The sequence below is a fragment of the Dendrobates tinctorius genome, unplaced genomic scaffold, assembly GCF_039654945.1.
Source record: "Dendrobates tinctorius isolate UK_male_01 unplaced genomic scaffold, ASM3965494v1 ptg000377l, whole genome shotgun sequence".
NCBI classification, from domain to species: Eukaryota; Metazoa; Chordata; class Amphibia; order Anura; family Dendrobatidae; genus Dendrobates; species Dendrobates tinctorius.
This window is the reverse complement of record NW_027362043.1, coordinates 2,693,852-2,711,477: the sequence shown is the minus strand read 5'-3', so window position 1 is coordinate 2,711,477 and position 17,626 is coordinate 2,693,852. Positions and strand designations below refer to the sequence as shown.

Here is a 17,626-nt window from a genome sequence, read left to right as displayed (position 1 = left end):
AAAAACACAAAAGCAACATAATAATAGGGAAAAAGGGAGTGTGTGATCACCTGTGAAGAGATGAGAACTGTTCTTGCGCAATTTCACCGCCTGGGCATACAAACGTCGTGAACTCTTCTTCGAGTCTGGAAGTAGCCACTGACGCATTGCCTTTACCCCCTGTCTATTCTCTGGGTTGCAGAAAACCACGATTGGGTAGAATTGCACATAATTCAGGTGCTCCACTGCTGTTGGAGTAATGTCCAAAAGCGCATGCTTATTCTAAAAAGAAGAGATGGTTTTACCATACAATAGAAAAAAATCTTCTGCTGCATGAAATCCAACCACAGGAAGAAGGGCCTAATTTTTTTTTTACATTTTTCCCCCACTGGATTCAATGGATTAACAATCTAGGAGTACCCCACTTGAATCAAATGGGGAAAACGATTGCAAGGGTCTGAAGTGAAGGCTGATGTTCCTATACAGTCCATACTTACAAGTGGTTCTTTATTTTGTTAATTTCTATTTTCTAAATCCTGGGCTTTGATAGTAATTTTTGCCTATCATGTTCTGATTGTATAACTTAATCGTGGGTATTTAGTGAACACGAGCTTCTCTACTCTACTTTGATACTTTTTATAGAATTTACAAAAAAAACAGAAAATCAAATGTTGGAATGAACTACTGTGTATTCTTATGTTGATGGTCAAAAGCTCTTTGTAGGTTGGGTCCACGATAGGTCATGAAACATGAGATCGGTGAGGTTCCCACACGCAATCCCCAAACCGATCAGCTGAAAATAGCTCTGGTGGCTGCTGGATATTAACACTTTGAATGGAGCTGCTCAGTGCAGCTATATTTAAAACGTAGCTGCTAGCTACTTCGGAATAGCTTCTACAGTAGTTAAAAATCCTCTCCATTCTCAAGAACAGACCTTCACTACAATTGGTGGCTAGTATCAGGCTTGGAGTGCACCGCTTACAAGCTCTTTGATATTGACTCTATAGCGCGCTAATGTATGATTTGTCTTTCTAATATAAAACTTCAGTATTCAGGGACTTTGCGAAAAATAAGGGGGTTTCGTATTCCAATTTTGGGCACTCAGTCTCTAAAAGGTTCCCCATCACTGCCCTAGCCAAACCCTAGCCCCAGCCCTAACCCTAGTCCAACAATAACGAAAAATGTAAATAAGTATATATTTTTTATTCTATGTTTTTACTACTCATGCGCCCACCATTTTCTTCCGGAAGACGACGCCGATGGCCGGGGGACAAAACCGGGGGATGCAGGAGGGTTCAGGGACACCGAAGATACCGGGAGGGGCTCGGAGGACCCCATTTATCTCTCCTCTGATGTGCTAGATCATATCAGAGGAGAGAGAAATTAAATGGGAAATCAGACTTTTTTTTGTGAGCGTCGTTATTCCGTGAATAATGGTGATCGCAATGCTGGGGTCGGTAAAAACCAACCCGAATCATGTTCTCTGGGGTCACAGCTGAGCTGAGGAATAAGTACCCTTAACTGATGCCGTTAAAAGGCGTATCGGCAGTTGTTAAGGGGTTAAGAAAAAAACAAAAAACAAGTAATGTCAGAATTTTTTTGGGCACTCTTTCATAGAAGATAGAATACAAAAAGTGTTGAAAGAGTTGCATAGACCCTGAAATTCTACAAATAAGCCCACACTTAGCAGTATCAACAGAAAAAGCTTATGTCTCCAAAATATGGCAACGTAAACATATATGAACTCCGGAGAACTTGAGTAATATATTACAGGTTCCTTTATTCCTATCACCTCTTATAGAAATGAACAATGTTGCGCTAAATCTGTATAATATTGTAACAAATTAACTTTTTCATTTTCACAGTTTATTACACTAAAATATAGTATTAAAAATGGGTTTTAATTTATGTCACGGTTATTTTGATATGCAAAACAAACCAAACCATTTTTAGTTAATAGCAACAAAAAATGTCCAAATGTGCAGGGCACTTCAACTAACAATAACACACTCATCCCCTATACTACAGTGTTATGGGAAATAAGAAGAGATCCCAAAACGTAATAAAATCAATGCTTTATTAATAATAAGTCAAAATACTATTTTAAAAGTATTAAAAAGCAAAATATTGTCCAAGAGACACCGAGTGGGAAAAATACCGATAATAATGGTATATAATAAATTACTTATACAAAAAAAAAAAAATCACATTATACATAGGTCAATGGGTGCCATACAAATAGGTATTGAACATGCTATAAGCGGATCATGTAATTTAATATAGACACAAAGTAAGAAGCCAAATAGCCATACTATATACCTATCTAAACATAAAAGTGCTCAAAACATCACAATCGCACATATGCATAAATGTGATGTAGCAAAATAGCCATATAAATTAAATGCACATAATGTCCCTACAATGGAAAAAAGAACATGACCACTATGCATGAAGACCTCCAATACAGCAGTATCAAGCCGCAATCAATTAACCAAGCCCCATGAAAATAAGTTGATAATATTACCAAGTGAAAGTGGTGTATCCACTCAGCGTTCCCTCACCCCGACGCGCGTTTCGCCACCAGCTTCTTCCGGGGGCGATCTCTTATTTCCCATAACACTGTAGTATATGGGATGAGTGTGTTATTTTTAGTTAATGCCCGGTGAACACATATGTTCAACAGGTATTTTTCTGGTTCCAGGACTGGAGCTAGACATATCCAAGGGGCAGAGAGAAGATAATACTAAATGCTCATATTATGTGAACCTGACCTGTTGTGGTGAAAGCACACAGCACCAAGCAGTTGCTTTTGACAGAGCTAGAACAAGAGGAAGGACACTGAGTTGAAGATTTGGATAGAAAACTACACTGTAATGGAGGAAGCCAGAGACCGTGGTGCCAATCACAAGTATCTCTGCACCAGAGACCAGTGCACAAATATCCCTCCAACTAACTCCAGCTTTGCCTCCAATTACAGGCAATAATGGCCCTTTCACCATCGAGGGTTCATAGTGTTTATTTTAAAAACTAACCATCCGTGTTGTTTCTTTATCTATCTCTAATGAGTTTAATAAAAGTTCCTTACCTGTTCTACGATCTCTTTCACCAGCTGCAGTTTAATGACTTTGGAAGCCCCATCACCACGAGAAACACTCTCTGCAACAGAAACATGAGACTCTCAGTGCTCCATTTGCACTGTAATACTAAAAAACAAACTTTTGGTCCTAACCATAACTCACCTGCAGATTCAAATTCTTGGGGCAAGTCGGCACAAAGCTTCATATGGGCGATATCTGTTATAGGACCGAGGATAACAACAGGCCTTTTGAAACTCGCTGCATTAAAAAAAAAAGTCAGTTATTTAAAAAGTTAACATCTCTGACGGTGAAAGAAGAGTAGTATGATCAATAAGTTAAGACATGGGAGTGAAGAGGACTTAGCGGAAAGGTGGTAAATTCATCAAATAAACGCTTATTTTTTGGAACTTCTATATTGTAGGACACAGAAAAGATGAATATGTGAACCTACTGAAGACAGCCTAGAGTCTTCAGAACAGTGCACATCCACATCAAAGCATCAACATTTTCACAGTACTCCTACATAAAATGAACAATAAGAAGACAACAGGAACTTGCAGACTCAATGCCGATGTTAAGGAGAATTATAGGTGGACTAGGTCCACTGCACAAAGAGTAGTAATACAAAGAATGTATTCAGCATGGCAGACTGAGGGCGCATTGATAGGGAGACTTCCTGTAAGACTGGAATTTTCCAGCAGAATAATTTTAATTTTTAACCAGGAGAAAACTTAGTCACATGTCTCCTCCTATATCAATTTTTATTCTTTCACAACCCTAAAATGTCTTGAGTTTTGTAGAAAAAATAACTTTGGGAATTTGTCAAAATGCTTTTTTTTTTTCTCTACACTAAAAAAAAAAAAAAAAAAAAAAAAAAAAAAAAAAAAATGACTGGCATATTAGATCTTTAGTAATTAATAAAAAAATATTTTTCTGGGTTGGGGGAAGGAGACAAGTGTCGTGCATATATCTGGCAAAAATTAAGAGAATTCATTCCAGTGTCAGTTGAATTCCAACCAGAGTACACCTCATTCTACTTAATGTGCTTCTGATTAGGCGATCACCTGAACCAAATCTTTTTTAACGAAGGAAAGTATAAAAAAAACCCTGCTGTGGTGTTCACAATCCTCTTGCAATAGGACAAGCTGGATGGCAAAACAAGTGCAGCTGAGATGAAGTGCACGGCAAGAACAGTTCGTAACAGGAGGCAGGGCTCAAGTCATGTAAAGCTAGAAAAAAGCCTTTCATCAATGAGAAGCAAAGGAGAGCCAGGTTGAAGTTTGCCAAAGACCATAAGGATTGGACTATAGACAACTGGAGTAAGGCAATCTAATTTTCAGCTTTGCCCAACACCTGGTCGTGTAATGGTTAGACAGACACCTGGAGAGGCGTACAAGCCACAGTGTCTTACACCCACTGTGAAATTTGGTGGAGGATCGGTGATGATCTGGGGAGGCTTCAGCAAGGCTGGAATTGGGCAGGTTAATCTTTGCGACGGACATATGAATCAAGCCGCATACAAGGTTATCCTAGAAAAACAGTTAATTCCTTCAGCATAGGCAATGTTCCCCAACTCTGAGGACTGGGTTTTCCAGCAGGGCAATGCGCCATCCCACACAACTAGGTCAATCAATGTGTGGATGAAGGACCACCACATCAGGTCCCTGTCATGGCCAGCCCAATCTCCAGACCCCATTGAAAACCTCTGGAATGTAATCTGCAAACACACTTTAAACTAAAGTGGTAACAATTGACAAAAAAAAGGATTGTGTATAGGTAGTGACCCTTTATCTCTACCATGACGATATCTATCACGTATTTTCATCTCATGCTGCTGTAGGCCCAAAAGATTCAATACACATTTTATGGGCCAACGTTTACCTCAATACAAGAATTTTAATTTAGTTATTCTCTTTCAAATTGAGATAGAAATCACATCTAAATAGAATCACAATATGCAGCCCAACTTTAAAAATATAAGTGCATAAATGTGCATATAAGTACATAGACATATTTACAATGGTCAGGCACCCACGCACGAACCAACAGGCATACTAACTTTATAGAGGCATGGCCACTTTACTACATACTGCTTTTTATAAAAATATGTTAAAAAGGCACTCCGTGCCCCAATTCTACAGTGATAGGCATCTGCCCTCATATGCCCAGTGGAAAAACAGCCCTATCCGTAAGGTCATCGAGATATTCCATATAAAATGCCTCATACAACCTGTGTCTTGCATGTTTATATGGATTATGGATGATGACTACATGCTTTAGATTTGCAATGGCTGTAAACTTTTCAGTTTTATAACAGTCATTAGGATAGCACACAGAGTCGATGTACATTTAGCAGAGGTCTTTAGTAGAGATGAGCGAATATTTCAATATTTGATTCGGATTACGATGGCCGTATTTGCAATATTCGCCAAATGCCATTGGAGTCAATAAGAGTACCGATGAGCTACTTTCCTACATTGGTTCAACCAGCTGTTCACCGGTTAAAGCTACTTAATATACTGATATATTGAGGTCACGCACAAGGTAGGATCAGTGAAAAAAAAAAAAGAATATTTGTTGTACTGTTACCTTCTCGAAGTGTGACTTTCTCATAAGAAGGATACTTGGCCTTGCTAGTAATTGCAGACAAATCTTCTCGACTTTTCTTCAAAATTTTTTTGGCTCCCCTAAGGCCTCTCAGCTTCCAAAACTCAGCACGTGGCCCTGAGGATGACTGAGGCTTTAAGACGGTCTCTAAACTGGCATATTGTTCTGCCCTAAAAAAATATGTAGGACATGCAAGACCATAAGTGTGGAAGAGCGGTACAAGTTTAATATTGTATTACGAGGGTGGCAAATAATTTACCTAACACGATTCGGAATAATTCCCTTGTCCATCTCCTTCAGATCACGGGCAACACGTACAGCGAGCCAACTCCCAATTTTCCCACGGTACAATGTGTCCACAACATGGAAAATCTCACCCCGACTGAAGCTCAAGCCAGATGGAGCATCTGCCTCATAATCAAAATGTGTCCGGATGTTGAAGGAATCACCCACATTAGACTTTATCATCTTCCTGTAAACTGTAACAAATGGCTTGTACTATGCGCCCGACACCAAAGAACATACAAATCCACAAGAAATCCTAGCCACATTGTTAAACTTACTGTCTTCTTTGCCCTGTGTAAGTACTAGAACATCTTCATGCTGTGGCAAGTTCATTAGATATTGTATGGCATCTTCACGTGTCATGTTGTGAAAGCTGGTTTCATTTACCTGCCAGTGACGACAGTAAATAGTCAAATTCTCTAATTAGGGAACGCAGTCTATATGTATTGTATGATACAAACAGGCCACACTTTCGCAAATAAAATGCAATATTTATTAAATCCTATTAATACATATATCCTTATATCAATATAAATTCCAGAAAGAAGTCAGCATAATAGAAGGATCACAGGGGACTGGAAAGATTTAACTAATAGCATGTCAAAAAATAGCTCACAATCACACTCAAATTCATCCGTTTTCATACTATGTTCAACTAAATGTTCATAAAGTAGGTTTTCTTTTCATCTAATCATGAATAGAGATATATTAAAAATTAAAATTAAACATCATGTTCTGAATATATTTATTAACTTGCACTTCATATAATTAAATCTGATCTTTAATAATTTAGTTATAAATACACTTATTGGTCAGGATCCATGGGCGCACCCAGGATCAAAACTAGGAGGGCAAGCCATGGTCGGACACGCGGCAAATTTTAGGCCACGCTCCCAACCACACCCATTTCACAACTAGTCACACCCATATCCACGCCACAACAGCACCCATGTAGCATTGCTGATCACACTGACTGGTACTGAGGAAAAGAAACAACAGAGAGCGAAAGAAACAACAGAGAGCGAAAGAAACAACAGAGAGCCAAAGAAACAACAGAGAGCCAAAGAAACAACAGAGAGCCAAAGAAACAACAGAGAGCCAAAGAAACAACAGAGAGCCAAAGAAACAACAGAGAGCCAAAGAAACAACAGAGAGCCAAAGAAACAACAGAGAGCCAAAGAAACAACAGAGAGCCAAAGAAACAACAGAGAGCCAAAGAAACAACAGAGAGCCAAAGAAACAACAGAGAGCCAAAGAAACAACAGAGAGCCAAAGAAACAACAGAGAGCCAAAGAAACAACAGAGAGCCAAAGAAACAACAGAGAGCCAAAGAAACAACAGAGAGCCAAAGAAACAACAGAGAGCCAAAGAAACAACAGAGAGCCAAAGAAACAACAGAGAGCCAAAGAAACAACAGAGAGCCAAAGAAACAACAGAGAGCCAAAGAAACAACAGAGAGCCAAAGAAACAACAGAGAGCCAAAGAAACAACAGAGAGCCAAAGAAACAACAGAGAGCCAAAGAAACAACAGAGAGAGAAAGAAACAACAGAGAGAGAAAGAAACAACAACAGAGCGAAAGAAAGAACAGAGAGAGAAAGAAGAAATAAATAACAGAGAGAGAAAGGAGACAGAGAAAGAAAGGAGAAAGAAAGAAAGAAAGAAAGAAAGAGGGGGGAAAAGAATGGAGAAAGAACAGATAGAGAGAAAAAGAAAGAGGACAGAAAAAGAACAGAAAAAGAGGGGGAAAAACGAAAACGAACAGGGAGAGAAAGAAGAAAGAACAGAGAGAAAAAAAAGAGGGGAAAGAAAGATCAGAAAGAAAGAACAGAGAGAGAAAGAAAGAGGGGACAGAATGAAAGAACAGAGAGAGAGAAAAAGAAGAGAGAAAAAGAAGAGAGAAAAAGAACAGAGAGAGAGAGAGAAAAAGAACAGAGAGAGAGAGAAAAAGAACAGAGAGAGAGAGAGAAAAAGAACAGAGAGAGAGAGAGAAAAAGAACAGAGAGAGAGAGAGAGAAAAAGAACAGAGAGAGAGAGAGAGAAAAAGAACAGAGAGAGAGAGAGAAAAAGAACAGAGAGAGAGAGAGAGAAAAAGAACAGAGAGAGAGAGAGAGAAAAAGAACAGAGAGAGAGAGAGAGAAAAAGAACAGCGAGAGAGAGAAAAAGAACAGCGAGAGAGAGAAAAAGAACAGCGAGAGAGAGAAAAAGAACAGCGAGAGAAAAAGAACAGCGAGAGAGAGAAAAAGAACAGCGAGAGAGAGAAAAAGAACAGCGAGAGAGAGAAAAAGAACAGCGAGAGAGAGAAAAAGAACAGAGAGAGAGAGAAAAAGAACAGAGAGAGAGAAAAAGAACAGAGAGAGAGAGAAAAAGAACAGAGAGAGAGAAAAAGAAAGAGGGGAAAAAAGGAAGAAAGAACAGAGAGAGAAAGAACAGAGAGAAAGAACAGAGAAAGAAAGAACAGAGAGAAAGAAAGAACATAGAGAGAAAGAGCAGAGAGAGCAGAGAGAAAGAAAGAACATAGAGAGAAAGAGCAGAGAGAGCAGAGAGAAAGAAAGAGCAGAGAGAGAAAGAACAGAAAGAGCAGAGAGAAAGAAAGAACAGAGAGAGAAAGAAAGAGCAGAGAGAGAAAAAGAGCAGAGAGAAAAAGAAAGAGCACAGCGAGAAAGAAAGAGCAGAGAGAGAAAGAAACAGAAAGAAAGAACAGAGAGAAAGAGGGGAAAGAAAGGAAGAAAGAACAGAGAGAAAGAAAGAACAGAGAGAGAAAAAGAAACAGAGAGAGAAAGAAAGACTCTATAAAGATACTATAGCAGCCCAGCTCCCAATATAGTGCCCACCTGAGCCTCCCGATGCAGGACATATCATGATCTCCTCACATGGCGCTGTCGGAGGAGGACACGATGATGGATCTGAAGCATTCCCTTAAGTGCCTCCATGGTTTTGTCACAATCTCCTACCAAAATTACCTGATTTCCAGTCAGCTTCCAGCACGTCACTTCTGGTGTAATGTCCTGTGCGAGTTTTGAAGTGCTCCGCCATGTACTCCTGCGTCCGCGGGAAAAGTAAGCTCCCGGGCCGGGACAGCGGGGGCAGAATCTCAAAATCGGGACTGCCCCACACCGCACACCTCATACACACACGGTTCCGCTTTGTATGCATCGTACACATATGGCTCCGCTCCGTACACCTCGTGCACACACACACACACGGCTCCGCTCCGTACACCTCGTACACACACGGCTCCTCTCCGTACACCTCGTACACACACACACACACACACGGCTCCGCTCCGTACACCTCGTACACACACACACGGCTCCGCTCCGTACACCTCGTACACACACACACGGCTCCGCTCCGTACACCTCGTACACACACACACGGCTCCGCTCCGTACACCTCGTACACACACACACACGGCTCCGCTCCGTACACCTCGTACACACACACACGGCTCCGCTCCGTACACCTCGTACACACACACACGGCTCCGCTCCGTACACACACACGGCTCCGCTCCGTACACCTCGTACACACACACACACACACACACACACACACACACAGCTCCGCTCCGTACACACACACACGGCTCCACTCCGTACACCTCGTACACACACACACGGCTCCGCTCCGTACACACACACGGCTCCGCTCCGTACACCTCGTACACACACACACACACACACACAGCTCCGCTCCGTACACACACACGGCTCCGCTCCGTACACACACACGGCTCCGCTCCGTACACCTCGTACACACACACACGGCTCCGCTCCGTACACCTCGTACACACACACACACACACACACAGCTCCGCTCCGTACACACACACACGGCTCCGCTCCGTACACCTCGTACACACACACACACACGGCTCCGCTCCGTACACCTCGTACACACACACACGGCTCCGCTCCGTACACCTCGTACACACACACGGCTCCGCTCCGTACACCTCGTACACACACACACACGGCTCCGCTCCGTACACCTCGTACACACACACACACGGCTCCGCTCCGTACACCTCGTACACACACACACACACACACAGCTCCGCTCCGTACACCTCGTACACACACACACGGCTCCGCTCCGTACACCTCGTACACACACACACACACGGCTCCGCTCCGTACACCTCATACACACACACACACACACACACGGCTCCGCTCCGTACACCTCGTACACACACACACACACACACGGCTCCGCTCCGTACACCTCGTACACACACACACACGGCTCCGCTCCGTACACCTCGTACATACACACACACACGGCTCCGCTCCGTACACCTCGTACATACACACACACACGGCTCCGCTCCGTACACCTCGTACACACACACACACACACACACACACACGGCTCCGCTCCGTACACCTCGTACACACACACACACACACGGCTCCGCTCCGTACACACACACACACACACGGCTCCGCTCCGTACACCTCGTACACACACACACACGGCTCCGCTCCGTACACCTCGTACACACACACACACGGCTCCGCTCCGTACACCTCGTACACACACACACACACACACACGGCTCCGCTCCGTACACCTCGTACACACACACACACACACACACACACACGGCTCCGCACACCTCGTACACACACACACACACACGGCTCCGCTCCGTACACCTCGTACACACACACACACGGCTCCGCTCCGTACACCTTGTATACACACACACACGGCTCCGCTCCGTACACCTCGTACACACACACACACGGCTCCGCTCCGTACACCTCGTACACACACACACACGGCTCCGCACACCTCGTACACACACACACGGCTCCGCTCCGTACACCTCGTACACACACACACACGGCTCCGCTCCGTACACACACACACGGCTCCGCTCCGTACACACACACACGGCTCCGCTCCGTACACCTCGTACACACACACGGCTCCGCTCCGTACACCTCGTACACACACACACACACACACACGGCTCCGCTCCGTACACCTCGCACACACACACACACACACGGCTCCGCTCCGTACACCTCGTACACACACGGCTCCGCTCCGTACACCTCGTACACACACACACGGCTCCGCTCCGTACACCTCGTACACACACGGCTCCGCTCCGTACACCTCGTACACACACACGGCTCCGCTCCGTACACCTCGTACTCACACACGGCTCCGCACACCTTGTATACACACACACGGCTCCGCTCAGTACACCTCGCGCACACACACACACACACACACACACACGGCTCCGCTCAGTACACCTCGCACACACACACACGGCTCCGCTCCGTACACCTCGTACACACACGGCTCCGCTCCGTACACCTCGTACACACACGGCTCCGCTCCGTACACCTTGTATACACACACACGGCTCCGCTCAGTACACCTCGCACACACACACACACGGCTCCGCTCCGTACACCTCGTACACACACACACGGCTCCGCTCCGTACACCTCGTACACACACACACACGGCTCCGCTCCGTACACCTCGTACACACACACACACGGCTCCGCTCCGTACACCTCGTACACACACACACGGCTCCGCTCCGTACACACACACACGGCTCTGCTCCGTACACCTCGTACACACACGGCTCCGCTCCGTACACACACACGGCTCCGCTCCGTACACACACACACACACACACACACACACACACACGGCTCCGCTCCGTACACCTCGTACACACACACACGGCTCCGCTCCGTACACCTCGTACACACACACACGGCTCCGCTCCGTACACCTCGTACACACACACACGGCTCCGCTCCGTACACCTCGTACACACACGGCTCCGCTCCGTACACCTCGTACACACACACACACGGCTCCGCTCCGTACACCTCGTACACACACACACACGGCTCCGCTCCGTACACCTCGTACACACACGGCTCCGCTCCGTACACCTCGTACACACACGGCTCCGCTCCGTACACCTTGTATACACACACACGGCTCCGCTCAGTACACCTCGCACACACACGGCTCCGCTCCGTACACCTCGTACACACACACACACACACACACACACACACACACACACACACACACACGGATCTGCTCCGTACACCTCTGCTCCGTACACCTCGTACACACACACACGGCTCCGCTTCGTACACCTCGTACACACACACTGCTCCGCTTCGTATACACACACACGGCTCCGCTCCGTACACCTCGTACACACACACGGCTCCGCTTCGTATACACACACGGCTCCGCTCCGTACACCTCGTACACACACACGGCTCCGCTTCGTATACACACACACGGCTCCGCTCCGTACACCTCGTACACACACACACACGGCTCCGCTCCATACACCTCGTACACACACACGGCTCCGCTTCGTATACACACACACGACTCCGCTCCGTACACCTCGTACACATACAAACACGGCTCCGCTCCGTACACACACACAAACACGGCTCTGCTCCGTACACCTTGTACACACACGGCTCTGCTACATCCACACTGTAAACCCCTCCTGACCCCACACAAACTTCCCCTCATCCAGCACCATGACAACCAGCACAGCAGAGTCCTGCAGACACTGAGGCCCCTGATCATGTGACCCCTGACTTCTCCTCTCCTGTGACCTCATCACAGGTCCTGTGCACACAGAACAGCCCAGTGATGTAATTGCTGGGATTTATTAACAGTGAGGAGCTGAGGTGGGTCTGTCTTGGAGTGCAAGGATGGGGTGCATGGGGGGGCGTGGCGGCGGGAAAAGTAAACTCGCTCTACACAACCGCGGCCAGGTGTTCTTTCATTGTGCGCCCCTGCTTCTGAGGGGGGCAGCTGCCCCCCCGCCCCACGGTGGGTACGCCCATGTCAGGATCAGCTATGTATCTTCCAAAACATGATCATATTTGAAGATATTTATGCACTTGAACGTTATAATTAATTCATGATCAGTTTAACACACTTGTGTTTTTTTTTTATACTTATGATGTTCATGAATTATGTTTTCTGAATGTATTTATGAAATGGCCATGTATTTAATTTAAATTCTTCTTTTGCACTTTGACATATTATTAATTACAAATTTCTAGTTTCCTGTGATCTGTCTGGTTTAAACTATTTAATAAATTTAACATTGTATTCACAAAACAAGTATGGCCCATTTCTCTTACATCATGTATTGTTTAGTTTATAGCCCACTTTAATTTTTGTATGAGCAACAATAAAGTTGTGAGCTGTGGAGATTAGGACATGCCACTGCCATGTAAACTGTACCAATCTCAGGCAGATTGATTTTTCAAAATAAATTAGGTAGTTTCTCACTTGCCAATAACACTAGAGGTAACATGCTAAAACCATGTAAAGGGCCATGCAGCAAGATCACCTGAAGATATTTGCAGACATTGATGAAAATCTGTATCTTTAGAGTTTGTGCAGGTGCACGCAATATGAAATTCTAATCAGCAGTATTAGAAGGCTGGTATATCTCAATTATTATATCATGTGTTACAACCGACAAATATTCTTTAAAAAAAAAGTTGAGCAAAAACTACACTTTAGGAAGTATTGAATGAAAAAGCCATCAAATCTCAAATATGATGGTCACCTGAAGAATTTGATCACCCTCCTTCATCCCTTCTCGAGATGCAGGGCTTCCCTCTTGAACAGCAGCAACAAATATTCCCACATCATTTCCTCCAGCAAGGCGAAGTCCAATACTTCTTTCCTTCTGAAACTGGACTAGGCGTGCATCAGGACTATACCTTAAGGTACATATAAAAGAACAAGATGTAAAGCAACTGCTAAATCAGCTAGAGCATATACGTTTGGCCCCAATGTACACAAATTTAGAAAAAAACTCATCTGTATTGGTATTCGCTTTACTGCAGAAGATAGAGATATAGATATATATATATATATATATATATATATATATATATATATATATATATATATATATTTATTGTGGTGTAGTTACCACTATGTCAGCTAGGGGGCGCTGTGTGGGTGTCCCAGGACGGGTGTACAGGCACATTCAGTGTGGTAACAGGAGCAGGGTCCTAAATGACCATTATGGGTCTCAAGGTGGGTGGCCTTGGGATGCAGGCTCCAGGGTGTATTGATCAGCAGAGGTACTGCTGATCTTTCTGTTACACTGTGTCAGGGAAGCCTGTGTGTGTCTATACAACCTTTAGTGATGTCATAGCCATGTGATCACCTGTGGGTGTGGTTACAGGGCTATGTAATTGAGGTGTTTGGCACATGTGAGAGTGTGGAGGGAGTCTGTCTGAGTGTGGACAGACTTCCATGTGTCCAGGTGGGACACTACAGAGAGTGTATATGGGGAGGACTACAGCTCCCAGCATGTGCTGAGACTCTCAGTCCGAGTCTGAAGCCACGGACATTTCTGTTCCTTTGCCTGAAGTGAAGGTTACATTTCAGTGTTATGCTGTCTATGGTTTATGGAGTAATAAACCTGGTGAAATTTTAAAGGAACGCGCCTCATGTTTGTCTCCCGCTGCACCTAAGCGAGTCGAATGCCTACAATTGGTGGAGAATGCGGGCAGCGACTCCCAGAAGCACGTGTGGCAGTGCTGGCGATTCTGAGCCAGGAGAGCAGACGGTCTGACAACCGTGAGTAATACTGACCGAGGTCAGAGAAAGTGACTGTGTTAATATTTGTGGGATACCTCTGAGGAGAAGAGGCGTCCAGGAACCTGTGTGGCCGACACAGGTAACAGACAGGAGTCTGTGTTGCACTGGGGTCAGTGAGAGACTGTGTTCCTGGAGGGGTCAGTGAGCAAGGTCCTGGAGGGTCAGTGTTGGGAGGTTCTGGGAGAGGAATCGGATCCCTGAAGCACGTGATATGACCTTGGACCTGGTGAGGCGTGTGTTGGACAGTCTCAGGCGGAGACGGATGTCCTGAAGAGCACCCGCTGAGCCCCTGGACCTGGTGAGGCTGGTGTGTTGGGAGACCCTGGGAGGAGGGTCGGCTCCCTGAATAGCACCCGGTGTGCCCTGTGTGTTGGACGGTCTCAGGTGGAGACGGTACATCCTGAGTGGCACACGAACAGGACATGTGAGAGACTGTGAGAGAAAGGTCGCGTGATGAAGCACACTGCAGACAGGTGGAGACTAAAGAGTGTCTGGTCACACTGACGGACGTTGACGGGAAGGCCAAAGCCCAAGGCCGAGATACTGACCGCTGGGGGCAGGGGAGGCCTAACGTAAATATGCAGTATGACTACCGAAACAGACGGAGATGGTCCTCCCGACTGGTAGGGCAAGGTGACATGGGTGCCAGGTCTCAAGATCCCTGGGTGATGTCATGTGTTCAACTCCACAAGTTTGAACAGAGGGGGGAGGTATGTGGTGTAGTTACCACTATGTCAGCTAGAGGGCGCTGTGTGGGTGTCCCAGGACGGGTGTACAGGCACATTCAGTGTGGTAACAGGAGCAGGGTCCTAAATGACCATTATGGGTCTCAAGGTGGGTGGCCTTGGGATGCAGGCTCCAGGGTGTATTGATCAGCAGAGGTACTGCTGATCTTTCTGTTACACTGTGTCAGGGAAGCCTGTGTGTGTCTATACAACCTTTAGTGATGTCATAGCCATGTGATCACCTGTGGGTGTGGTTACAGGGCTATGTAATTGAGGTGTTTGGCACATGTGAGAGTGTGGAGGGAGTCTGTCTGAGTGTGGACAGACTTCCATGTGTCCAGGTGGGACACTACAGAGAGTGTATATGGGGAGGACTACAGCTCCCAGCATGTGCTGAGACTCTCAGTCCGAGTCTGAAGCCACGGACATTTCTGTTCCTTTGCCTGAAGTGAAGGTTACATTTCAGTGTTATGCTGTCTATGGTTTATGGAGTAATAAACCTGGTGAAATTTTAAAGGAACGTGCCTCATGTTTGTCTCCCGCTGCACCTAAGCGAGTCGAATCCCTACTATATATATATATATATATATATATATATATATATATATATATATACACACACACATATATACACATATATACACATATACATATACACACACTGCTCAAAAAAATAAAGGGAACACTCAAACAACACATCCTAGATCTAAATAACAAAGTATTCAGTGAGAATATTTCATTTATGTACAAAGCTGAATGTGCTGTCAACATAATCACACAAAAATCATCAATGGAAATCAAATTTTTGAACCAATGGAGGCCTAGATTTGAAGAGACCCCCAAAATGAAAGTGGAAACAAGTCAAAAGGAAAACCAAAACAAGACAAAATTAAAGTGGAAACAAGTCAAAATAATACTCAGTATTGTATGTGGCTTCCACGTGCCTGTATGACCTCCCTACAATGCCTGGGCATGCTCCTGATGAGGTTGCGGATGTTCTCCTGAGGGATCTCCTCCCAGACCTGGACTAAAGCATACGTCAACTCCTGGACAGTCTGTGGTGCCACGTGAAGTTGGTGGATGGAGCGAGACATGCTGTCCCAGATGTGCTCAATCGGATTCTGGTCTGGGGAACGGGCAGGCCAGTCCATAGCTTCAATGCCTTCATCTTTACCTGCAGATTGGTAGCAATCCTACGCTGGAACAGGGCGGAAAAGGCCGAAATCTGTCTCCTGAGGGAACTTGAAGCTAAACCTGAGTCTAGGCCAGACTGGAGAAGAGCTAAAATATTGGGAATGGAGAATCTCAGAGGAGGATAACCACGGTCCCTAGACCGTGAGGGGGAAAAAAAAAAAAAATAATAACTTTCCAGGCATGGTGGTAAATACATGCTGAGGCTGGCTCTCGGGCACTAACCATTGTAGCAACCACCTTCCGGCCGAACCCAGCCTGGGTCAGGATCCAAGATTCAATGACTAAGCCGTCAAACACAGGGCCTCTGATTTCTGGTGGTAGATCGGGCCCTGGGAAAGTAGGTCTGGGTGCTCTGGCAGCCGCCAGGGGATGTCGATGAGTAGCTGCACTAGATCTGCGTACCATGCCTGACGAGGCCAATCTGGGGCAATCAGTATTACTGAAACCCCCTATGCCTTGAACTTCCTGTGACCTTCAGAAGCAGTGGTAGCGGAGGAAACAGGTACGAGAGGTGAAAACTGGTTCCATGTAAGGACCAACGTGTCCACGGCGATTGCCTGTGGGTCCCGGGACAGAGCAACAAACCTGGGCACCTGCCGGCTGAGGAAGTCCACCGCCTAGTTCTCCACGCCCCAGCAAAAGGATATGCTTTGCCTCGAGCATGGTCATCCTGCTGCGGATGCCGCCTTGATGATTTATGTAAGCCACCGCCGTGGCATTGTCTGATTGAATTTGGACAGGGCGGCCTGCCAGGAGATGATGAAAGTGCTGCAAAGCCAGCCGAATCGCCCGAATTTCTAAAAGGTTGATCGGGAGGCGCGATTCCCTAGGTGACCAACGTCCTTGGGCTGTGCGGTGGTGAAATACTGCTCCCCATCCAAGGAGACTGGCGTCGGTCGTGACCACCAACCAATGGATCGGAGGAACTCATCGTCCATCATCTGAGAGCCTGGCTGACCGGTGCGGACAACCGGCACCGGTGGTCGAGGGAGAACAGACTTTTTGTCCCAAGCTGCCAAGAGGGCATGCTGCAAGGGACGAAGATGGAGCTGGGCAAATGGAATAGCCTCTATTGCTGCCAACATTTTCCCTAAGACCCTCATGCC

General features: G+C 45.8%; 1 protein-coding gene across 7 annotated transcripts in view; it reads right to left on the bottom strand.

Annotated features, from left to right (window-relative positions):
• Positions 1 to 17,626, bottom strand: part of TJP3 (tight junction protein 3) — a 64,798-nt gene that overhangs the window by 11,124 nt on the left and 36,048 nt on the right. For all 7 annotated transcript variants that reach the window (XM_073563050.1, XM_073563051.1, XM_073563053.1 and 4 more), the window contains exons 11-17: positions 13,553 to 13,709; positions 6,227 to 6,335; positions 5,923 to 6,142; positions 5,646 to 5,833; positions 3,219 to 3,314; positions 3,065 to 3,135; positions 51 to 261 (exon numbers count right to left, since the gene is read on the bottom strand). In XM_073563050.1, coding sequence (XP_073419151.1) covers positions 51 to 261; positions 3,065 to 3,135; positions 3,219 to 3,314; positions 5,646 to 5,833; positions 5,923 to 6,142; positions 6,227 to 6,335; positions 13,553 to 13,709 — 1,052 coding nt within the window. The remainder of the gene's footprint in view (positions 1 to 50; positions 262 to 3,064; positions 3,136 to 3,218; positions 3,315 to 5,645; positions 5,834 to 5,922; positions 6,143 to 6,226; positions 6,336 to 13,552; positions 13,710 to 17,626) is intronic.